Here is a 25,334-nt window from a genome sequence, read left to right as displayed (position 1 = left end):
TTCATCCAGCCGCCTTTAGTTGGTGCCTGGAAGTCCATTCTTTGGAAAGCCAGTTGGGCAGGAGAATCCTATCTGCAGGCAGCGAGCCGGCGGGAGACACGCTTCGGTCAGAGGAGAACGGTGCAGACAGCCTTTGCCAGGGTCAGGGCTTCTCAGTGCTGACTCAGATCTTGGCAATTATTGCCTAACAATGTATTGATTGGATTTGGTAAAGTGATCAGGTGACCCTGCCTGGGAAACAGCAACCACACCCCCAGCCCCGCCACCTGCCTGTGATCTCTGCTCCTCAGAGAACCCTCAAGAAGCCAGGAAGCGCCAGCTGCACTTGGCTCTCACCCGCCCTGCTGCTGCCACCGCTGCTGGCCTGGGCTTGTTTAAATACCTTGTGAGCCCTCGCCAAGGGACCATGTTTTCCCTGACGCCCGTCTTGGTGGCTGTTGTCTGCATTTTGATTGTGTGGATCTTTAAAAATGCTGAAAGAAATGTGGAGAAACCGAACCGGGAGCCTCAAGCCAGGGCCGAGGCCCGCCCGTGGGTGGATGAAGACTTACGGGACTGCACCGACCTCCACGAGGGGGAAGAAGGTAGAGAGTCCTGGCAGGCCCCGGCATTCCACCTGTGGCGGTCTCCGAGCACAGGGGTCTTTTAGAGGCAGGAAGCCCCCAGGCCAATTTCAACCACAGCCTCTATGGTGCAAAACAGCCTTGTGGACAGAGCTGAGCATCCCTCTGGGGCCCACAGGGGCCTGGGTGGGGGTGGTGGAGAAGCTGTCCTTTTATCACCTGCTGGTTGCCTGTCGGGCTGTGATCTGCAAGGTCAACAGTTGGAAACCGCCAGCTGTCCCCAGGGAGACAGTAAAGAGTGACAGTCTCAGAAACCTTCAGGGGGCTGGTCTACCCTGTCCTGTAGGGTCGCTGTGAGTCAGCATTAACTCAATGGCAATAAGGTTGGCGATATTTTTTGGGGGGGGGTGGTGTTTGGTACAAATCCGGTTTTATTCTTAGCTATTCAGTGTGAAGGCGGTGATGATAATACTGTTTTTGTTTTGTTTTTCTTGTATCCAATGCTATTCTGGCTGGTAACTCCCTTCTCAAGTACCCCATCCCAGGCAGGTGGAACGCAGGTTTGGATCAAGAACTTAGAGATCAACCAAGTAGCGTGTCTCTGGGGGATGCCAGTCCCTGCCGTTCTAGACCAGAGTGGCCTCTGCCCTTGAAAACCTTAGAGTTAGACAAAGGAGATGCAGGAAACCATTGGAGACTCACACCTAAACAGACCAGGTGGAACTGATTGGAAGGTTTCAAGCAGCCTGGGTAGGATGGGCCGTTAGAGGAAGGATAGCAGAGGGGGCGGGCATGTCAGTGTGTAAGGGTAGGGGGCAGGGCGGGGGGTTGTGAGTGGGTGTTGAGTTGTCCTAATCTCAGGGGGTCGGGGGGTGAACAACTGGCATACAGTGCCTGCGAGATGGTAAAGCTGAGTAATCTTGCACTGTGATCACAGGTGAATACAGGGACACCTGGGTTGTTGACTTCAATTGGTTCCAAGTTCATGTTTGAACACCGAAAAGTTTGAGAACGAAATATATTTCTCCCAGAAGAAACCGTGGAAAACCAAATAATTGGTTCCAGGACCCCTAAGTTACATTTATAAATTCATTTGTTTCCCAGGGCTTTAAATCACCGTGGGTGGAGGCCTGTAGCCTTCACACGTCTCACCATCTCTATCGCCAGTGAGTTGTTTCTGGTTTCTCCAACCTGAAAGTAACTTTTCAACCTCTCTGGTGAGCTGGGCCAGTGGTTCTGTGGTTAAGGACTTCACACCTGTTCGAGGAGCCCGGGGACAACCGAGGAACCCCTGTGGCTCCTTTGCCATCTTTGTGTGTCCTCTCACCCCGACCCCCATGGGCACCAGTTATCCCCACTGAGAGGCAGGCCCCTTCGCTGAAGGCACGCTGTTGACAAGCTGTGGCAGTGGTCAGTCGGGTTATGATGGCCTGGATGGTGGTGGGGGGATTGCAGAGACGGGGGGCAGGGGAAGGTAAGCAGAAGGAGGAGGAAATTTGGTTGCAAATTGGATGTTGGTGTCACGGGACTCAGTGCGCGGCCTCCGGCTGCTGCAGTCCATCGCAGAGGCAGGCTGAGAGTCATGTGCAATGATTAACAGATCTGGTGGGTCAACAGGACAGAATGTCCAAGGCTGCCTCGGGAGGCCAGCCCCTTCGTTTTTGTTACAGCTCTTAGAATCTCGCTGCCCTCCCATCCAGGGGCACAACATGCGACGCAGGCTCTGCCCACGGAGACCTGGCTGCTCTTTCATTCTTTGGTCCACACCAATGTTCTGAAAGGAGACGGTGTTCCAGGGGCCCCTCCTTAGAATCTGGGTTTGTGTCCTTCGGGGGCTTCCCAAGGCTGCTTCTCTTCGTCGGAGTTAACTGTGCAATAACAAACTGCTAAATCGCTTGGCATGCACGTTTGTCTCCTAGAGACTGAACCACAATCTAGCACTACACTGGTCAGCCTGCATGTTTCTATGAGTGCATTCACGGGAGAAGTTAATCTGGGTGGAAAATGAGGGAAAGCTTTAAGCTTCGTGTCTACAATATTGTCTTAGATAAGGCAGGATTTCAAAGCAAGTCATTAAATCCCCTCTCTGGTTGGGAGAAAATGGAGAGGGTTGGGTGTGGATGGACACTGGGTGAGTCAGGGCCCCAAGGATGAATGGGGAAGAAGATGGTCTAGTTTACGGGTGGGCTAAGGCATTGAAGGCTCAGTTTGTGATGACAGGGACACGTGGAAGCAGAAAAGACAGACAACAGCCTCTGTGAGGGACTCAGGGCCCAGACAGGTATCTGAGAGTCTCCGGCATCTGGAACCGGGCAAACTAAAGACTTCACTATGGAGGCGTTCCTGGAGAGAAGAAAGTTGAGGCTCAGGCTGGGGATGAGGGTGGAGGGCACTGCAGATGAGAGGCGCTGCAATGGGAGAAGGGGAGGCCTGGGAAAGGACACCCAGGAAAACAATTACAACAAGCCTGCATGCCCATGTTTTACATCTAGCCAATCATTTCATCAGGAACCCTGGTGGTGTCCTGGTTTCACATTGGACTGCGGCCCACAAGGTCAGAGCTTCGAAACCACCAGCTGTTCCATGGGAGAAAGAGGGCACTTTCTGCAGGGTTACCATATCAGAAACCCACAGGGACAGTGCTACCCTGTCCTGTATGGTCACTATGAAACAGAATTGACTCGATGGCAGGGAGTGAGAATCATCTCATCTTCTTGCCTATCCCATGAGGTCGGCATAAGCATTATCCCCATGTGACAAATGAGGAAATTGAGGCTCCCCTGCCCAAGAGCAGTGGTAGAGCCAGAGTCCGGGCGGTCTGGCTTAAGTTCAGGCATGTAGCTACTTGGCTACTTGGTTAACCCCTCCCAATGCAGCAGGGGTGGCTGGCAGGGTCAACACGTCTTTAAGAGATCAAAGGTAGCAGGCATTGAGGAAAGGGCATTGAGTTAGAAGACCCAGGAGCTTCAGAGACCCAAGAGAGGATGGTAAGGCTGGTGGGGGATCAGAGAGCTGGGCTGCGCCAGAGGCTGGAGCTCAGGTCCCAATTGTCTGCACGCTTCTGGTTCTCTGTTCAGTTTCGGCTCCTTGCCACCCGAATTGGACCCTCTCGTGGCCTTCGTAGCAGCAGCAGCAGCAGCAGCAGCAGCAGCAGCAGCAGCAGCAGCAGCAGCAGTAGCGGCCTGGTTGCAGTTTCACAGATGTCTCATCGACCATTCTGTTGTTCAGATGAGCAATTGCTGCTGCTGTCGAGCCCGTGGCGTTAGTCCCAACACTGAAACCCTGGCTGCTCTCTCACCCCATTGCTGCTCTTCATCCTGGTCTGAGCGAGGCTCTTGTGCTCCAACCCAGGGTCAGAAGGGACGGACAGGGAGGTCATTGGAGAAAAGAATAGATTCTGTCCATAAAGAGACACAGCTGTTATTCTGATCAGGAAAGTGTGCATCCAAACCCAAACTCCTCCACCTCTGCCTCAAAAAGAATTGCTACTTCACATTCACAGATCAGGAGCCCTGGGGGTGTCCTGGGTTGTGAATTGAGCTGCTAGGCATAAGGTCGGTTGTTTGATCCCACCAGTCACTCTGAGGGAGAAAGATAAGACTGTGTGCTCCTGTAAGGATTTAAAGTCTCAGAAACCCACCAGGCCCATGCTACTCTGTCCTGCAGGGTCACGATGAGTTGGAATAGACTCCGTGACAGTGAGTAGTCACAGATCCAGGAATTAGCATGGGCCAGGGAGCTGAAGGACCTCATGAGGTCACCTTGTTAGACGGGAGCTATAGGCTCCCTGGACCAGTCCAGGATGGCAGACCATTCAGTAGAACTCTCCATCTCAGAGGCCCAACAAAAGGATGTTGCTGACTATTATCTCAGTTTTCAGACTGTTCCACTAGAACAGAGTAAAAATGCTATGCAAAAACCCTCTAGTTGAGCCCAGCAACGTTCAAGGTCACGGGGGTGGAAAGGCAAGAGGGAGGAAACACACCTCATCCAGAGGTGTCCGTTATGTGATGGGGACTTCTCTGGCCATCCAAAAACCTGCTATGGGAAATAAATTTGGATTAAGTATCCCAGATGGGTCAGCCTTTGCTATGAAAGACTGTGTTTAATTTTTTACCGGGTGTTCACAAACACTTGGAAAGGATGATGGTTATGTACTCCTGATAACACGTAGCTGTCAGAACTGGGTTCAAAGCCATGGGCTGGGTCAAGGACAACGCAGCTTAGTAAAACCCAACCAACCTGTGCCAGCCTCTGGTTGCTGAATCTTGGCCAATCAGGAGAGGGCTCATTCCAATACCGATGCCTCTAGCTGCCCACTCTTATAGATGTCAATCCACGGACACCAATCCCAATCCACCCAGAGATCCCTGATCTCTGCTTCTCAACCAAGTGGGATGATAGAGCTAGCCCATGCAGGGTAGTCATGGCAAATGTTCAGGGATTTTGATGGGGCAGCTGTTAAATCATCCGTAGCTGGAAATCAAACCCTGATGGGGATATTAGCACCACAGAAATTGGCATGTACCACAAAGCAGGGCTTCCCTCACCCATTACACCTGTACCTGAATTAGCTTACCTGCTCGCCACTGCCAAAAATTGTACAGAAGGTCAACATTCAATCGATCTCAGAAAGATGGACTTGGCAGCACAGCTCTCTGTAGAAACTACTTGCCATCTAGTCCGTTTGTCTCCTGGCAACCCCGGGTGGTCAGAGCTCCGTAGTAAAATCTCGAATTTGTCCTATTGGTGTGTGCTTTTGAGTTGATTGCCACTATAGTGAACTCTGTAAGACAGTAGACCTGCCCTAAAGGATTTCCTAGGCTGTTGTGCTTAATGGAAGAAGGTCATGAAGTCTTGAGTCACTGGCCAAGTCTGACCTCTGACCTTTTGGTTAGCAGCCAAGCTCTAACCACCGTGCTGCCTGGCCCCCTTTCCAGCGTCCGCGTCCGCTCGTGCATGAGTCCTTTCCCATGGCTGACTTAAAAGCTTCGTTTGCCGAAACTCCTCTAAGACTTTGAGATCTTAGGCTAAAGGGCAGATGAACGTAGACGGAGAAAATTCGAGAGGGGGAAGGACTTACATGAAAGATATTGCTTTCCGAACAAGCCTGAGTAGTGCCTGCTAGGGGAGACGTAAGATCAGCCTGGGGGCACCAGGGATATCAAAAAGGGGTGAAGGGGTTCAGAAAACAAATCATGCCACTTCCTTCCATGGTCTCAGGAGAGTGCTGCTCTATGCACACCCCAAAACCTCCCAACCTCCATACCTCACTAGTGCTGCTAGCGAAGTAATCACCTTCCCACACGGAGGGTGTTCAGTGACCAAGAGGCCCATGTAGGAAACAGAACAAAGGCTAGAGCAGCTGGAGAGGGGGCCTTCTGGGGCAGGAATCAAGCCGAGAAGTTGCTCCCATTTGGATCACTGGAATCTGTGTGCTGGGAGGGCTGCCCATCCTGGATAATGTTATTCCTCAAGGATACCCAAAGATTTCCTGGCAGGGAGCAAGAGTTATGGGGTACAAACTGTGCTTGCAGTCTCAGAGCAGAAAAAAGTCTTGGGTGCCTTGTAACATGTTTGAAGTAGAACTGTACAAGCACTAATTTAGGGACTCAGCCAGGGAAGGCGAAGTAGGAAGAGGAGGAGGAGGAGGTGGAGGAGGAGGAGGAGTTGGAGGAGGAGGAGGAGGAGGAAAAGGAGAAACTTCTAGGTTTAATGTTAAAGCGGTAGATGAGACCTAATTATGGGGCAATTCAGGGGTTCCTTGACATTGGGAAAAGGCAAGGTGCTATTGGTATCAATCACCAACCTCCAGGGTTTCGATTCAAGACTTGTATTCTCGAGCAGATCATAACAGCAGACATTGGCTCTGGCATGTGCGCCTGGGCACGTGATGTCCCCCAGTGTCGCTTGGCTGGTCAAAGGTGGGGCAGGAAAACAAAGGGTTGTTGCAGAAGTTGACTTTCCTCCCAGTGAGAGCCGCATTCCTGGGGAGCAGCCAGGAGGTGAGTGGTGAGCAGAGAAGTGGTCCCTTTTGTGTTTGCTCACTGCCTTTCCATCCCCTGGGGACATTCGCTCAGGAGCTCAATGCCCAGTTCTGCCTGATTGACCCTATACCCAAGCCCTATGTGACCTTCTGACCTATGAGAGGCTCCAGGAAGAGCCACCCCACTGCCTTCTGTTCTGGAGAGCCAATCAGGACAACCCATTGACAGCTGACTAAAATCATTTGGGTGTCTGGGTCCTAGAGACTGGCTGGGCCGGATCAGCTAAGGCAGCAACCTGCTTTGTTCTCTCCAGAGTCGGAGAGACTGCTGTGGCCTTTCAAGGCTGCAGCAATGGCCCACTGTGCACCTGTCTTTAGCCACACATGTTGAATGGACCTGAAAAGTTAGTAACTTATCTCCAAAACAGTCAAGAACGCATTTAATGTGTTGGCTCATATGCTACGTACCAACCAGAGAGATTGTCAGATGCCAAGATGCCTGGTATAGAAAGTCTGTTTGGTGTTGAAAGTATTTATGGACGTGTTGGATAAAGTTCAGGGTAATCGTTATGAACCTGTCCATATCTAAGTTCAGTTCAGAAATGAGTCCTAGAGACCTGATAGGCACTTATTGCCACTCCCCTAGCACAACAACCAACTTTGAACTTTCCGACTGGGCCTTCAGATCAAAGTAGAACGCTCCAGGCCCAAGTGTCCTTCCCTGAGTCCGTTGTTGTTAGGTGCTGTTGGGTTGGTTCCAACTCATAGCGACTCGATGTACAACAGAAAGGAACACGGCCTGGTCCTGCGCCTTCCTTTCAAATGTTCTTATGTTTGCGCTCCAGGCTGTAGTCCTGGTGTCAACCCGTCTTCTTGAAGCCTTCCTCTTGCTTGTTGCTGCTCCACCTTACCAAGCATGGTGTCTTCCTCCAGGAGCTGTTCTTTCCTGAGAGCAAGTCCAAAGTATGTGATTTGAAGTCTCTCCACCCTTGTCTCTCAGGAGCATTCTGGCTGTACTTCTTCCAAGACAGATTTGTTGATTCCTTTAGCGGTCCATGATAGGTTCACTAGTCTTCGTCAGCACCCTTAACACAAATGCACAATTCTTCGGTCTTTCTTAATTGATGTCTAACTTTCACATGCATGATGCAATTGAAAACACTATGACCTGGGCCAGGTGCACCTTAGTCCTCAAAGTAACACCTTTGCTTTTCAAAACTCCAAAGGGGTCTTATGTAACAAATTCAGGTAATGCAAGGTGTTGTTTAAGTTCTTCATTGCTGCTTCCATGAGCATTGATCGTGGATCCAAGCAAGACAACATCTTTGACAATGTCAACCTTTTCTCCATTTATCATGATGTTATCATGATGTCTAGTTGTGAGGATTTGGGTCATCTTTACATTGAGTAGTAATCCATACTGAAGACTGTAATCCTTGATCTTCATCAGCAAATGAGTGCTTCAATTTCTCCTCACTTTCAGCAAGCAAGATTGTGTCATTTGCCTATTGCTGGTTGTTAATAAACTTTCCTCCAATCCTAATGCCACATTCTTCTTCATCTCTGCCAGCTTCTCTGATCATGTTATCAGCACTCAGAACGAATAAATACGGCACGACTCTGGTGCACACGTTTCCTGATATAAACCATGCCGTCTCCCCTTATTCTGTTTGCACAACTGTGTCTTGATCTATGTATAGATTTCTCGTGAGAACAATGAAGCGCTCTGGAATTCTCACTCTTCCCAAGGTTCTCCATAGTTTGTTATGGTCCAGACAGTCAAATGCCTTGGCATAGTCAATAAAACAAAAGTAAATGTATTTCTGGATTTCTCTGCTTCCAGTCAAGATCCATCTGACTTCAGCAATGATATCCCTTGCTACACATCTTTTGAATCGTCCCTAACCTCTGGAGCCTGTCACTGTACCGTTGCAACCATTCTTGGATGATCTTCAGCAAAATGTTACTTGCATGTGAGATCAATGGTATTTTTCTGTAATTTGAACATTCTGTTGGACCACCTTTCTTTGGAATGGGTACAAATATGGATCTCTTCCAGTCAGTTGGCCAAGTAGCTGTTTTCCTAATTTCCTGGCACAGACGAGCGCTGCCAGTGTTTCATCAGCTTGTTGAAACATTTTAACTGGTGTTCTATCAATTCGTGGATCCTTGTTTTTGTCTAACGCTTTCAGTGCAGTTTGAATTTTTTTCTTCAATACCATTGATTCTTGCTCATATGCTGCTTCTTGGAATGGTTGGGGGTTGATCATTCTTTTTGGTACAGTGACTGTGTTTTTTCTATCTTCTTTTGCTGCTTCCTGCATAATTCAATATTTTGTTTGTAGAATCTTTCAGTCTTGGAACTCGAGGCTTTGAGTTTTTCCTTGAGTTCTTTCCATGTAAGATATGCTGAGTGTGTTCTTTCTGTTTGCACAGTTAGATTTTTACATCGTTCGTACAATATTTTATATTCTCAGACATTTTCTGTTCAGCTCTTTAATGTCATCATTTCTGCCATTTGTCTTAGCTACGCTGCAATTAAGAGCACATTTCTTCTGACTTCCTCTTTCAACTTTCTTGCTTTCGTGTCTTTTGAACGACGCTCTCTGTCCTCATGTATGGTGTTCTTGATGTCCTCCCGCAGCTCACCAGGTGTTCTCTTGAGGGTTTATTGCGTCAAATCTGTCCTTGAGATGCTCTCAAATTTCAGGATATCTTCGGGTCTTTATTTTGACTCTCATGGACTTGTTTCCATTTTCTTCTGCTTCAACACGAACTTACATATGAGCAAATGATGCCTTTCCCGACAGCAAGTCCGGTCTCTTGCATGGTTGGCCCATAGCCTGGTTTTTAGCTGCAAATATGGAGCGACTCCCCATCTATTCCCGCAGATCTAGTCCATTTCATTCTGTGTCCTCCGTCTGGAGAAGTCCATGTGCATAGTCGCCTTTTTGTTGTTAAAAATGGTATTGGTGATAAAGAACTCATGGGTCTTGCAAAATATTATCACATGATCTCTTAATTTCTATCACGAAGACCATATTTTCCAACTACTGTTCTTTCCTCTTTGCTTCCAACTTTTGCATCCCAATCGCCAGTCATGATCAATGCACCATTATTGCATATTTGATCAATTTCCAACAGAAGACATTTGTAGAAATCTTCAATTTCTGCACCACTAGCTTTAGTGATGGGCACATAAATTTGAACAATAGCTGTATGAACTGGCATATAGATAATACCCTATCACAGATTACATTGTACTTCAAGATCGATCTTGAAATGTCCTTTTTGACAGTGAATTATGACACCACTCTCCTGGAACCTGCTATTCGGAGCACAGTAAATCATGTGATTTTCTGATTCAGAATGGCCAACACCAGTCCGTGTCAACTCACAAAAGCCTAGAATGCCAATCTCTATGTGTTGTTTCTGTTTTTGCAGCTTCCAATTTTCCTAGATTCATACTCGTACACTCCAAGTTCCAGCTACTAATTTATGTTACAGCTGTTTCTTCTCATTTTGCCTCATGCCCCATCAGCAAACGAAGGCCCCATAGGCTTTCCTCAGCTACACCAGTAGGGTCAGCTCTACTTCAAGAAGGCAGCTAGCCCTTCCTCAGCCCTGCGTCGAGTGCTTTCCAACCCAAGGGGCTCATCTTGGGGCACTCTCTCTGGCAGTGTCCTGCTCCTGCTTGCGAGGTTTGCAGTGGCCGAAGCTGTTTTGATGCTATGCATAAGGGTTTCCATGGTGAACTCCTCAGAAGTGGGAAGCCTCCTCCTTGTTCATGGTCTCTTCTTAGTCTGGAAGCTCTCTTCAAACCTGCTCTCTTTGGTGACCCTGCTGGTATTTGAAATACTCCTGACATAACTTCCACCATGCCACCAGCACACAGGCCACTGCAGCATGACAAACTGACAGACAGGGGTGCATGTGTCCTGCTGGTAAATGTGAAAGAGGAGAGAAAGTAGAGTCGCATGTCGTCAACTTTACTAAGCTTTTAAATCTTTGGGTTGGGCATATTTCAGCAATTTTGGAAAAATTAAGTTTCATTTTAAAATATGTGTTCTGCTCTATTCTCTCCCTTTCTCCTTCTGGGATACTAATTCTCTGATTAGATTGTCTTATTGTACCTTTGTATTCTTTCCTGTTTCTTCATGCTTTCTCTCATTTTTATTTTTCCATGCTACAGTTTGGACAGATACCAAGAAATTACGTTTCCACTGATTGTTTTCTCACCCTGTGTCTCATCTTAGTTAAATATAGCAACTGGATAAGTTTTTGTAACTTTGATTTTTAGAAGATCTGTTCAGGTTTCTCCACCCCCCCCCCAAAATGTTCTGTAGCTTTGTTTTTTTGGTCAGAATTGTTGAGCTCATCTGTCATCTCTTTGGGCATAATAAGAATAGTCATTTTCTGATATGCGTCTATCTGATCATTCTAGCCTGTTTGTGTTATCTTTGGTTTCTATGTAGCTCTACCCTAACCTCTTGTTTCCTTCAGGGTACTAATATTTCTGACTGTGTGCTGGTCATTCTCCTAAAAAAATGACTTGCCATAACTGGTTGAGTTCTAGGATGGGGTTACTGATTTCCAGAGAACCTTCAGTATGGTACAATTTCTTATGTGACTCACTCTAGCTCTCTGGACTAGTGTTCAGGATCACCCAGAGAGGCTGCAATTGCACCCAAAACTGGTTTTCTTAAATGTCACCTTTAGGGGGTACAGTGGTTAAAGCACTTGACTACTAACCAAAAGGTCTGAAGTTTAAATCCCCTAGACACTCCCCTGGAGAAAATCAAGGTAGTCTCTTTCTGTGAAGATTACAGCGTACAAAAAACCATACGGGGAGGTTCTAATCTGTCCTGTCGGATCACTCTGGTTTAAATTCAACTGGAGGGCCATTGGTTTGCTTGTTGCTTTTCTGCTGGGTCCTTCAGCATCGCAGTTTAAAGTGTATGGGTGTGTGAGTCACAGCCCTGGGGTTTTGGCTTCTGCCACCGTGACCTTGTCTTAGCTCAGCTTCACAGCTGGTCATAGTCTGAATTTTTGAGTGTGGGATGGGTGTGCGTGAGGTGTCTCTGGGCACTCACTTTCACTTAGATTTAGAAGGAAATCTAACACAAATTTCATTAAGCATTGTAGCTTTCTTTCGCTAGGAGGATTGGTCTAAATGACCTAACCACCATTTTGGAAGTGAAGTTACTTTAGTAAGAACCCTCTCCACAATCACAACCGCTACATCCAAGCGGGGGCTACGCTGAACCACGAGAGTGGGCTTGCATTTACTCCAAGAAGAACGTTGCAGATGATGGTTCTGTGTTCTACAGTTCAAGGCAGGATGCACTCCTATCAGGCAAGGATCCGTTGGGCTTGGGGGGCTTGTCCACGAGGACGCACGGTGGCAGATCCTAAAGACACTCTTCACAGGGCACCGTATGTAACACTTGTACATAGGCCTGCAGACGATGTCGGTGGCTTCAGAAAAGCCCCGTTTGTTATTTTAGCAAAGTGAGCGCTGAACATTTTCGGAATTGATTGCATCATAGTCTCTGAGCATCTGATCTTATCTTAATAGGAGCCGCCTCTTTCTGGCTTCTCATACCAATTCCCACGAGTTGGAAAGGCATCGGGCAGGGTTAGTACAGACGGAGCCCACTGGGTTTTTAATTGTCTGGGGCCTGGCAGTCTCCTGGTTGGAGCTTTATTTCTCTGCTTCAATGTTTCCTGAGAAATCCAGTTCACGCCATTTTATTCCAGTGTTATTTTCTCCACTGGGTTCCTTTTGATATTTTTTGGCCTTCTCGTTTCCGGTTGCTGATGAAGTTTAACTACCACTAAAAATCTCAGATGAGTCCCAGACTAGCACACTTTCTATTCTCTCCAGCCCACACCCTCCCCTTTCAATAATTTACGCTGTTTGAGTTCAGTTAAAGTTGTGAAACGTGTTTCTGAGATCCTTGTTGTTCCCGTTTGGGGGCCCTGTGTATGGCCACTTATTAGAAACATGCCGAGGGTCCTTAACGAGAGGTATCTTTCGCAGTGGTTTGACGTAATATTCTCTGTGCGTTCCTTTGGTGGCTGTCTCAAATGCCTTCGGTAGCCCTTCTGCATCCTTGCGGATTTATTTCCTGCGGCCTCTCTCCTTACTGAGAGAGGCGGGTTTAGATCTTCCGCGATGATGGTGGATAGTGACATTTCTTCCTCGGAGTCTGTCTTCAGGGTCTATCAGATAAATGCATATGCATTTTAAATTATGCTTTCTAAGTAAATTAAAATATTATAATGAAGGACCCCCTCTATCATTGATTATGCCTTTTCCCTTACTATGTCTCTCATTTGATATTACTTCTAGTTAACACAAGACACAGTATATCATTTATCATCCTTTTACTTTCGACCTTTCTGTGTTCTTATGATTGAGAAGTGCCTCTTATGTAAACAGCCTATTTCAACTTAAAAAAAAATCATTGGTCTGTATCAGGACACTTTATTCCACTTATCTACAATGCAATTATTCTTATTGTTATGAAAAAATATGTTTTTATTCTTACTGTTGTACTGCTGAAGATAACCATTTTTTCCTTTGGCTTCCTTTAATACTTTTAGGTTTATTATAAACAAACAAACAAAAATTCACTCTCATTGAATTGATGCCAGCTTAGAGTGACGCTATAGGACAGGGTAGAACTACCCTGTGGGTTTCACAGACTGTAACTATTTACCGGAGTAGAAGGCGCCATCTCTCTCCCACAGAGTGCCTGGTGGTTTTGAACCGCTAATCTTGCTGTGTTAGACTGGGTTAACTAGAGAAACAAATCCAGGGACACTCATATGTATAAGAAAGCGCTTTATATCAAAGATTAATTGTATATTAAGAAAACATCCCAGCCCAGTCCAGATCAGGTCCATAAGTCCGATAGTAGCCCATCAGTCTGACACTAGTCCATAAATCACTCTTCAGACTCACACAGTCACATGCAATGATTGAAAATGTAGGAAGATCACAGACCTGTGGGTGCAAAGTCTTGTGGATCCAATGATCGTGGAAGCATCCCACGGCTCTGGCTGCCATCAGTGTGGCTCCATGTCATTTGTCAACGGGAAGGTGTAGCAGAGAGAGTGTGTGGCCTTCCTCCAGGGAGAAAGAGAAGAAGTTTCCAGAACCCTCATGAGAAGGTCACGCCTACCAGGAGGCATCATCAGGCTGTGACCTGAAATGCTGCCAGGCTGAACTCCACCCCTTCACTATATTTATCGAGTTGACGTGAATTATGTAACCACCACACCTGCAGATCGCAGCTGAACCATAACCACTACACTATCAGGCTCCTTCGTGATGAGAGGTGTGGGCGAATTTTTCTTATGCTGCTTAGAATCCACAGAGCTTTGGGATCTGTGTATGTGATTTTTGTTTTTCTTTGTTTTTATCTGTTCTGAGAATTTCGCATCCAACGTCTCTTCTCATATTGCCTCTGCCAAATTCTTTCTCATCTTCCTTCGGGACACGAATCAAATGCACAGTAAACATTCTTGTTTCTATTTTTTATCACTCTTTCTTCTGTACTTTCCGTCTTTTGATCTCTCCTTGGCCCTGTTCTAGATGTTTTCTTATGGCTCATCTTCCAGTTCATTAACTCTTAGTTTCTGTATGCAGCTAATTAAAAGGTTGGCAGTTCAAACCCACCAGCCATTCGTTGGGAGATCTCCCATAAAGATGATCACTTTGGATATCCTGTAGGGCAGCTCTGCTCTAGAGCCATACTGTGTGGCCTTGAGTCAGACTTGTCTTGACCTCACACAAGAACAGTAATATTCTATTAACCCCACCCTTTGTCTTATTGCCAGCATTTTATTTATATAGCAAAATGTACACTACTGAACAATTTCTTCGTGTACCATGTAGCGACCCTGAGTCCATTCCTTGAGTTGCTTTCCTTTCCGGAGTTGTCCTTCCTCCTGACATCAGCTCCCTGCCTCCCATAGGGAAAGTGCTCAAGCAGACCTTCCTTACTAGTTAAACTCAGCTGTTGTTTGATTTTAAGAAAACTTCAGGGACTATGTTTTGCTTAATAAAAATGATCTCACAGCAATAGTTCCAGGGTTCATCCACCCTCCATGACCCCAGAAAGTCTAGATTTTGAAACTGTCTACGTTTCCCCCCTCGTGATCAGGATTCTTCTGTAGAATTTTGATCAAAGTACCCTTTCAGTTTTCCATTCTTTTATTTTCTAGATGTTCAATTGTGTTTATATTTGCTGTGTCACTGATCCTTTTCTGTTTCTTGCAGATGTGTTTCAGTAGGCCCTTCCCAGTCCTTGAAACACAGTCATCAGAATTGTTCAATCACCTCGATCTGACAATCCCCATCCTTGACATCTCTGTGTATGTTTCTGTTTTTAAAGAGTGAGAGCCTGCCGTTTCCTCCTCCGATTATTTTGTTTCTTTGTGTGCATGGTTTGCCTTAGTAGATCGCTGGCACTTACACTTCAGGATTATTTGCATGTTGGCATTTGCTTCTGCTTGGAAACGGGTATTTCCAGCAGCATCGCCTGATTCTAAGTTTAAGTTTGAAATTCCCAGAACCCACCGATGAGATATTTGCTCTACCTGCAAGGCTGCTGGGTTAATTCATTTCTGATTCGCTATTTCCCTCAGCCTACAGCTGTTGGGGTCCTGGCTTATTGTGGGAGGGGGTTGCTGTTAGTCTTCCCATTTGATGTGGGCCTGGACTTTACTTTCACTCCCTTTGATACCCGAAGACATAAAAATGGAAATTGAGATTTGTAGGGATTGGCAGACATGGTCAAGGGAAATGCGGTTTCTCTAAATTATTTGGGGTCATGTTTTCCTTCAGTTTTGACTGGGGGGTTTCTTACGATGTTATCAGCTCTTCGCTGATTTTGAATGACCTCAACAAATCCTTTATTCACCACTCTTAGCCTCTTTCAGCCAATGGGTAATTGTTTCAATTATTCCTTAGCATTGTGTGTGGGAAATTCCTTGGCTTTTTTTCTTGATTTGTAACCAGGCTAGAGTTTGAAGCTTAAAACCAGAGGTCAAGAATCCCTTCTTTCTCATCTTGCCTTCATGTCTTTGGGGCTCATAACACTTCAGACATCTGTAAGAACGTCACGTCCTCCAGCTTGATGTCTAAGGGCTAAGAGAGAGAACTTCCGACCTTGTTGTTTGCAGATGCTGATGAATGGCACGAATCGGAAGAGACCGTGGACCACATTCCTTTTTGCCCCACCCGGTATTCCAAGGAAGAGATGGTCAAGAGATCCCAGGACTTTTACGCACTTCTCAACCAGAGGCGATCCGTGAGGTTCATAAGTAACGAGCAAATCCCAATGGAAGTCATTGAGAACGTCATCAGAACAGCAGGTTTGTGACGGCACACGGGGCTTGTAATGCCACACGGAGAATGTTAGCAGCGTCACTGATGTGACAGCTCTGGAGACCTGCTGAAGTTCAAACAGGATGAATACAACTCAGAGGGCCATGCTTACTTGTGCCATCTGCATAGAGTCACTGCATAGAGTCACAGTGACCAAGCTTGGGCTTGGGCATCTGCCCATTGCCAAAGTCCAAGACACACCCACTGCTGCCTCCTACACTTGTGGCGCTGCAAACCTCTTTGGAACATTGGTGACAACAGTGCAAGACATCTGAGAGTATCCAACTTTATAAACTGGTTGTAAAAAGTAACATTTCTGAACATACTGTCACCCACTGGAGGATAAGTTGGCTTTCTCCTTCTCCCTCCTTAACATTCTCTTTCACACACACACACACACACACACACACACGCGCTATAATTCATATGTTCACACTTAAAGAAATATACACATTTCTTCTCCTGTAACCATTTTCTTTATGTTATACACGATAGTACAGTATTCTGGTTAACTAGCAATACTTATTCATGTAAATTGACAAAGTAAACCTAAATTCATTTTCAATGCAAATTCCTATTGCCCACAAAGGGAAAAACCAGAAAGAGAGAGAGTTACAGAAAAAGGGAAAAGAGATGTAAGAAAATGGCATCTTATTTAAGAATCTTCTCTAATTGGAAGCGGATTACTGTGAGCAGAGGCAAACCTCTGCTGTGTCATGGATTCTGACTCCCAGTGATCCCGTCGGACCGTCGATGTACCCCACAGGGAGCGCTTCCACAGCTGTACTCTTTACGGAAGCCGGTGGCCGGCCACCCCTGTCCCCCATGGAATAACTGAAGGGGTCAAACAACTGATCTTTTGGTTCATAGCCACGTGCTTTAACCACTGGGCCTGCAGGGCTCCTTTATGACTCTCATCCATCACCTTTAATTCCACTTGCAGAAATCATTGTCCATTGTCCACTGTCCCACTGAATAAAGCAAGGCTCAAACCTTTTGTTTAAAAATACAAATGCATTAGGTCTCTGGGCCTTTTGTCTAAGTAATAGTACTGACTAAATGCTCTGTGTGTGTGTGTGTGTGTGTGTGTGTGTGTGTGTGTGTCTGATGTTCAGGTAAGTCTGTCATCGTTGAGAACCTGAGGGAGGTGCGTGGTCTGATTGGTAAGTTTAGAGATGCCACTATGTGGTGAGCTGGAATCACTGCCAAGAAATAAGTGCAAGTCCCCGTGGTCCATGTTTAACTTGCATTTCATAAGCAGCCACGCTCTCCCAAAGATAGGCAGTGGCTTGTACAAACAAGAACCCCAAGAGGAACCTGCAGCCCTGACTCACTTCCCAGGTAGAACTTCCTGACCGACCCCGCGCATGTCTCACTGGGAAGAAAGAAAGCACTGATTCTGAAGTGCCCACCAGTGGTCATGGTGGCCCATCCCTAGGAGCAGTGGGCCGAAGGGGGATGCTTGGTCAGGGGCTCAAAGAGACCCGAGTCCCTTGGGAGTCTGGTGTCCTGTGAGGTTTTGTCTCCAGACGCAGAATGACTCCAGGGTAGCCTAGGGCTCTGGAGGGGCAGACACGGTGTGTGTATTCAGTGTCTGGGCAAAGAGCTTTCTCACATCCCAGTGAGACCTCAGACCACTTGACACCGCCCAGTGTTCAATTCAGAGCTTTGGCAGGGGACACTAAACAATTTGTAGTTTACTTATGTGACTCCCATCCCTCCCCACCACAACCAAAAGCATTTTTAAGGACTATTTGAGGCGTTAAATGTTGCCATGTCTAATAAGTGTAGTGATTGAGCCCTTTTTTAGACTTCCCAAACAGATGCCACTTTAGAGAACCATGGTCGTGAGAATCCCTCCTTTGACTCCTGCCAGCATCTTCCCCGATCTAATTAGACAAACACCAAACAAACTCATTGCCACGGAGTTGGTGGTGACTCACAGCGACCCTGTAGGACAGGGTAGGACTGCCCCTGTGGATTTTCAAGACTCACTCTTCATGGGAGTAGAAAGTCCCAACTCTCTCTTGGGAGTGACTGATGATTTTGAACTGCTGACCCTGTGGTGGGTAGCCCGATTCATAACCCCTATGCCAAAGCCTTGATACATGCCTGTAGCCATTGCGCTATGGCCTTAACCTCCATTTTCTGGTTTTGGGACATCCGTGGCAGAGAGCTTAACCACTCGATGCCTTCGTGTCGGCGAGGTTTTGGTGACCCTGATGAACGGGCAGAGCTGGCAGCGGCGAACGTGTCAGGATGTCAGCAGCTGCCCAGCACTTTGCTTCCCAGATGTTTCTAACTCCATTTTGAGCAAGCGTGGATTCTTGCCTATCTTCTTACTGGTCCGTGTTAGGGACCCTGCAGTCGATGCCAACGCAGACCAACCCTGTGTGCAACAGAAGGAAACGCTGCCCGGCCCGGTGCCATCCTCACAATGGTTCTATCTGAGCCCATTGTTGCCGCCACGGGGCCAATCCAGCTTGTGGAGGATCTTCTTTCTCGCCACCCCTCCACTTTACCAGTCATGATGTCCTTCTTCGGGGACGTGTCTCCCCTGATCCCATGCCCAAAGTGTGGGAGATGAGGCCCAGCCATTCTCAATCCTAAATGCATTCCGGCTGTATTCTTCCAAGACAGAGTTGTTTGTTCTTTGGACAGTCCACGGGATTTCTAGCATTCTCCGCCAGCCCCACCACTCAAATGCATGGATCCCTCTCTGTCTTCCTCCGCCAAAGGCCAACTCCCCTGGGCATCCGAGGGGACTGAACAGTCTTCCTCGGCATTGCCCTCTTCTCCTGCACTTTCAGTCTTCTGACTGTCATTTGCTGGGTGACAGGAACCTCCCCAAGTGGCGCCCACACCGAGCCGTGGACCTTTGTGGTTGTGAAGGACCCAGAGGTGAAGCACAGGATCCGGGAGATCATTGAGGAAGAAGAGGAGATAAACTACACGAGGAGAATGGGGAACCGATGGGTGACGGATGTGAAGAAACTGAGGTACGGCAGGTAGTAGATGGAGGGGTGTGAAACTTTCTAACATGAACTCCCTCTGACCGCAGTTTCTTGGTTTTGTCAAGTGTTACAAAGTTCGCTTTTGTTCAACCGTAATGCGAAACGAAGTTCGGAGACACATTACAACACGGATGAGCACCAGGACCTGTGCTGAGTGGAACGGCAGGCACCAAAGGACCTAGAGTTGGTCCTTGACTCAGGAGCGGTCCCCCCTCCCACCCGTGGTGACATCACCCTCCCTACAGCAGGGATCTGCTGTGTGACGCTTGCCTCCTACACTTATCAAACCAGGCCCAGGAATCCTCCAAAGCTGTCTGTCACCTACCTGGCCACTTACATTCACCCTCGGTCTATGGCTTCCGCCCTGCCCTCTCCTTCCTGCTCTGCCCCTCGGCAGCCTGTCTCTCTCCCTGGGATGCCACCTCGGTTCCCTTTCTCCCTCTGCGCTTCAGTGCCTGCATGGAAGGCCACTTCTAGAATACTTCCTTCCAGTCTTCTCTGTTGTCATTAGGTGCCAGCGCGTCTGTCCCTCCCACAGCCGTCCTCCGTAGAGCAGAGCGGAACATCACCTGGTGGGGCGCCACCCTCACAGTTCTTGTAATGTTTGAGTGGCAATCCGTCTCACCAAAGGTCTTCCTCAAAACTAAATGTTCATCTTGGGGAGGGACCAAGAGTGCTTGGGAAGGAGCCTTGGCGGTAGAGTGGGCTACGTGTTGAGTTGCGATCTCTAAGATCAGTGGTTTGAATCTAGCAGGCCCTCCATGGGCGAAAGATGAGACGTCCTGCTCCTGTGAAGAGCTACCCTTGCCGAACCGTGCACGGATCATTCAACGTTGTCCTGCATGGTCACTACGCGTCAGAATTGACTCAAGGTCACGGAGAGCATTTGGAAGTGCTCTTGCTTCGTATTTCATTCATGACACTTGCCAGGTCTCATTTGCTGAACATTGTTCTCTAAGGAAACGCAACCAATGATTTAGATATATATATGCTCAACTCGCTGCCATGACAACCTGTAGGACAGGATAGAACTGCCCCTGTACGTTTCTGAGACTGTAACTCTCTACAGGCATCCAAAGCCCTCTTTATTCCATGGGGCAGCTGCTGGTTTCACTGAGGACCTTGTGGATCTCAGCCCAACGTATAACCTCTATCCCACTGATGATCCTCTTATGTATATATAGGAAGAAATTGATATCAAAAACAGTGGGTTCACACAGTTGTCGAAGTGGGCAGTTTCCATGTCTAGACAGGCTCGTAAGTCAGACGTCATGCTGGAGGAGGCTTCTGACTGTCGCAGCTGTGGGGACCGGTGCACCAAAGAGCAGCACCAGGGACCACAGGCTTGGGCTGCAGAGACAGATGGATATGAGGTTGGCAGGCAAGGTGACAGGCCACAAATGACTCCCAGAGTCTGCAAGCAACATGGCAGGCGGTCACATTCAGTCCAAAGACCCAACAACTGGAGGCCGAGCCAGACTCGGGATCCAGATGCAGCAAAAAGCAAACCTTTCCCACAGTGTCCACGGTTACTTGAAGCAGGCCACACCATCCAGGAGATCTCCAAAGCGTGGCTAGCTAGGCATCCACTTGAACTGCCAAACCTCGGAGAATCCTGGTCCAGCCAAGTTGACAGACAGCCTTCACTGACTTTGATCTACAGCTTCCTGGACTATAGGAGCTAGCTTTCTATCAGCCAGGGTTTCTCATGCCTTGCCACACCACCCGTGTGCCCGTTTGCCCTCCTTGGGGGCTTGGTACGTCGCAATGATGCTGGAAGCTTTGTCCGGCAGAATCTGAAATGCCAGCAGGTTTACCCATGGTAGACAGGCTTCAGCCGTGAGCTCAGTATAAGAAAGCCTGGGAAGAAAGGCCTGGGGCTGTACCTCTGAAAATGAGCCATGAAACCGCCCTGCATGATAGCAATAGATCGGAGAGAGTGATGGCAGATAGGCCTTCCTCCCCCCCCCCCCCCCCCCCCCCCGGGGCTCACCCAGGCCAACCACCCTGGGGCTGGGCCAGGGCCAGGCTGAGCTTCGCTGTGCTGTCCCAGGGTTGTCAGGGGTCAAAGCTGACCTGGGAGTATCAAAGAGCAGGGCTGCCCTGTGAGGCACCTGCTTATTGAATCGAATGACCTCAGGCAGAACTAGATGAACAAAATATACACGCTTCTCTTTAAAGATTAATAAAAAGGAAATGTGCGTGTTCACTTCAGCATGGACATGCTAACAGAGTAAGAAGATCAAGGCCGCTAAGAGCAAATGAGGCCCTGATTCTCTTTGTTTGTTTTTCCCGCCGCAGAACCAACTGGATTAAAGAGTACTTGGACACAGCTCCTGTTCTGATTCTCATCTTCAAGCAAGTGCATGGCTTTGTTGAAACTGGCAAAAAGAAAGTTCACTACTACAATGAGATCAGTGTCTCCATCTCATGCGGCCTCCTCCTGGCTGCGCTGCAGGTAAGGGTCCTGTCCACCCCACCTCCCACCCCCCCTCCCACAGGCCCCAGGGAGAGAAGGGAACTTGGGGACAAGGCGGCCTCAGTCAAACACGGCTGTTGGACTTTGGGTACAAGGACCTTTGGAAATGGTGGATCTGAAAGGTGCATTCTCCAGTAAGGGAACTTGATGTCCAGTGGCCTCCGGAAGTCTGGATTTGTATGTGAAGGATGGAAGTTGACTTCCAGCATCATCTCCTGCGCAGGGAAACTGGCCTTTCTCTTATCTTCCTGTGAGGCCACCTGAAGCTTTGAGGTTCTGGCAGACACCCACAGAGACAGCAGACCCTGAATACTATAGGACCAACTGTGTCCCCCATGTGTCTACTGTTGGCTTCTGAGCAGACAAAGGCGCCTTGGTGGGGTGGTGGGTTACATGTTGGGCTGCTAACGGTAAGGTCAACAGTTCGAAACCACCAGCTTCTCCTTGGGAGAAAGACGAGGCTGTCTACACCCGTGAGCAGTTACAGTCTCGCAAACCCACAGGGGCAGTTCCACCCTGTCCCATAGGGTCGCTATGCCTCAGCATGGACTTAGTGCAGTGAGTTTGCTCAGCCAACAAAATGTTCGAGATAACTCGGAGACGTCTGCGCTGGAGGAGCCTTTCCTGGGACGCCGAGTCGCAGTAGAAGCATCTCCCCGTGTTGAGAATGTTTTCAGTCATGAGGTCAGTGCTACGCATGAGAAGGGCAGGAGGGAGGTAAGTCTTCCACGCTGGTTCATCAGCTCGGCGAAGACATCGTACTTGAGCTCCTTCCACGTGGTGCCGTCCCTGGCGGCACAAATCTTTCACATGCCCGGCTGCTACCTGAAAGGTCGTCAGGGTGAGTCACAAGAGATGCCTGATGGGCTCTTTCTGAGCAGCCAGCCATTGACAAGTCCGTGGAGCACAGTCCTGCACTGTGAGTCAGAATCCTCTGGACAGAGGCTGCTTCTGCATGGCAGATCCTGGGGGCAGAACGTTATGGTGGGGAGTGGAGCCTACAGAGGGGGGAAGAGAGAAGCCCCCTCGGACACATTCACTGCCATCCAGTCGATTCCCACTCAGAGTGACCCCCGGTGTGTTTCTGAGACTGTAACTGTATAGGAAGAGAGAGCCTCCTCTTTGTCCCATGGAGCTGCTGGGGGTTTTGAACTGCTGACCTGGAGATTAACTGCCCAATGCATAGCCACTTCGCCACCAGAGCACAGAGAGGGAGAGACTGAGAGAAGAGTAAACGTAAAATACAGCCAATGAGGCTGTAGCAGTGAGTGATCACACTTCCAGGGGACCGTGGATTCCAAAAGGCTGTGCACTTCACTATCTCAAAGAAAACTTTGTATGGTGAAAAGACCCGTACCGAATACATTCACTGTTAGACAAAAACAGGGAATGTGCTTATCAATCCCTGGAACCATCCTTGTAGTGGAGTTGGCGTTTTATTTCACTCCCCAATCTAAAAGCAGGTAACGGAATCTCTGAGCAGCTAAAGGGGATCTCCTAGGGGTCCGTGGTGCTTGGGACCCACTTTCCTGTTGAGTTTGCTGCCCTCTAGCGTTCCCTAAGGCTCACTGCAGGTCATGCTTTATGAGGAAGGAAAGAAAAAGCTTCATAAAGGCCCTGTCTGGACAGATTGGGGGCCGACTGAGGAATTAGGGTGGTAGGAAGAGTCAGGACGCGCACTGCCTCGCTCAGTAACTCAGGATGGCACAAGACAAATAGCATCAGAGGGCGGGTCTAAAGAATAGACATTTGTTTTCTCCGAGTTCAGGAGGTGAGAAGTCTGGGACACTAGCTCTAGGGGAAGGTCCCTGCTGTCTCTTTCTGCATCTAGTAGCTGTCAGCAGTCCTCGGTGCTCCTGGAATGGAACACGTGACTGCTTATGTCATCTCCTGGGGTCTCTCTCCCCTCTGTGTATGCCAGGTTCTTCCTCTCTCTTAATAAGACACCCCTCAGAAGGGACCAGGTCTAGGACCTACCTGAGTCAGGTATGACATCGTTAACATAACAAAAGGAACCCCCTATTTCCAAACAGGGTGCCACAAGTGAGTTATGTGGTTGACTGCAAACCGTGAAGTCAACGGTTCAAAACCACCAGCCACTCCTCTCGAGAGATGGGGCTTTCTACTCCAGTCAACAGTTACACTTCCAGAAACCCACAAGGGCAGTTCTACCCTGTCCTATCAGGTTGCTCTGAGTCAGAACCAACCTGATGGCACTGAGTTTAGAGTTTGGGATTACGGGTTAGGCCAGTAACACAAACTAGAACCTTTGGGGGAGACTCAATTCAATCCAAGCTGTTATGAGGTGCTGACTGGTGGCAGCCCTATCTGGGCGCAGTAGAATGAAACACTGCCCGATCCAGCGCCGGGCCTCACTGTTGTGTTTGAGCCCCTTGATGTTGTCACTGTTCCAGTCCATCTTGTCCAGGGTCTTCCGCTTTGTCACTTGCATACTTTACCATGCATGATTCCCCTCTCCAGGGCGTTCTGTCTCTCCTGACAACATGTGCAAAGCACGTGAGACCACGTCCTGCTGTCCTTGCTTCTCAGGAGCACTCTGTCTGTACTTCCTCCAAGACAGATCTGTTTGTCTCTTTGGCAGTCCACAGACCTTGCTGTATTCCGTCCATGTCATAGACCATAAGTCTACCATTGAGTTGATTCCGTCTCATAGCACCCCCTGCAGGACAGAACACAGCTGCCCCTTTTGGGTTTCTGTGACTTCACAGAAGCCCACAACCTCATCTTTTCCCCCAGGAGCAGCTGGTGGGTTTGACCCGCCAATCTTATGGTTAGCAAATCAGTGCCCAGCCTCCAGGACCAGAGGGCTCCCCTCTCTGAATCAGTGAAAGGGTGGGGCTGGCGGGTGTCCTAGAGGTTGGGTGTCCCTGAGGCGGGAAGCCCAGTGGTGGTTCCCACCATGAATCTAACAGGCTCATCTTCCCTCTGTTTAGAATGCAGGCTTGGTGACTGTCACGACCACGCCTCTCAACTGCGGGCCTCGGCTGAGGGTGCTGCTGAGCCGCCCCACCAATGAGAAGCTGCTGATGCTGCTCCCTGTGGGTTACGCCAGCAAAGAGGCCACAGTGCCCGACCTCAAACGCAAACCTCTGGAGCAGATCATGGTGACCGTGTAGACAGGGGACCAGCCAAGGGAGGTACTCCCAGGCCAGGCCCCCACCCCCTCTTGTCCACACCTGTTCCCCAGAGGTCACTAGCCATTCTTTCTGCAGAGGTGGGTCTGGTCACTCCATCTCAGTGAGGGCCACTCTGTGTGTCAAGAATCCATCCCACCCTGTCCCACGATACCAGCCTGATTTGTCCCATTTTTCAGATTGGCCACGTGGCCTGGTGACCTAGACAGGAGGAAAGGATCAATGTCCTCTTCAGTATCACCCACTGTGGGCACCCTCGACTCAGACGTTGCCCCACCTTTCATGTGTTTGTTTTCTTCTTTCCCTGTTACGTTTTTAAAATAGTTCCATTTTCTCTCACTTTTATAAAGACTTCTAGAGAGAAAGAGAAGGCTAGATTGGGAAAATGTAATGCAATCCCACAATCTCACTGAGGAATCAAATGCCCCCCTGCCTTCTGCTTTCTGGTGATTTAGACAAAGAACAAGCAATGTACCCCACAAACCAAAGCCAAACCCACTGCCACGCGTGCACGTGCACACACACACACACACACACACACACACTCGCTCACATGTTGTTCCCTTACGGAAATCTCTCCTGTCCCACCTCATTCCCCTGTGAGTTACACAGAGACCCGCACAGCCTGGCACCCCTGAGTAAGAGCCGGTGGCAGCAACTGCATCAGACCAAGGGAAGGGCTTCCTGCGAGGTGGCGCAAGCCTGATCTCATGGGCACAGCGCCTTCAGCGTCGGAG

At 48.5% G+C, this 25,334-nt stretch overlaps 1 protein-coding gene across 1 annotated transcript; it reads left to right on the top strand.

Annotated features, from left to right (window-relative positions):
• Positions 1-406: 406 nt before the first annotated feature.
• On the top strand, positions 407-24,579 carry IYD (iodotyrosine deiodinase). Its single transcript, XM_075553884.1, has 5 exons — positions 407-584; positions 15,745-15,936; positions 18,789-18,948; positions 21,265-21,421; positions 24,397-24,579. Exons 1-5 carry the CDS (start codon positions 407-409, stop codon positions 24,577-24,579), a joined length of 870 nt encoding a protein of 289 aa, XP_075409999.1.
• The last annotated feature ends 755 nt before the right edge of the window (positions 24,580-25,334 follow it).

Source organism: Tenrec ecaudatus, chromosome 7, assembly GCF_050624435.1.
Source record: "Tenrec ecaudatus isolate mTenEca1 chromosome 7, mTenEca1.hap1, whole genome shotgun sequence".
Classification (NCBI taxonomy): Eukaryota; Metazoa; Chordata; class Mammalia; order Afrosoricida; family Tenrecidae; genus Tenrec; species Tenrec ecaudatus.
The sequence above is the reverse complement of the archived record's forward strand: the minus strand, read 5'-3'. Positions and strand labels throughout refer to the sequence as shown.

Excerpts from the sequence above, each read along its gene's own strand:
- IYD (XM_075553884.1), top strand. The coding sequence starts at position 407 with ATGTTTTCCCTGACGCCCGTCTTGGTGGCTGTTGTCTGCATTTTGATT. Across the intron at positions 585-15,744 it reads CCTCCACGAGGGGGAAGAAG|ATGCTGATGAATGGCACGAA; the intron begins GTAGAGAGTCCT and ends TGTTGTTTGCAG. Across the intron at positions 21,422-24,396 it reads TCCTCCTGGCTGCGCTGCAG|AATGCAGGCTTGGTGACTGT; the intron begins GTAAGGGTCCTG and ends CCCTCTGTTTAG.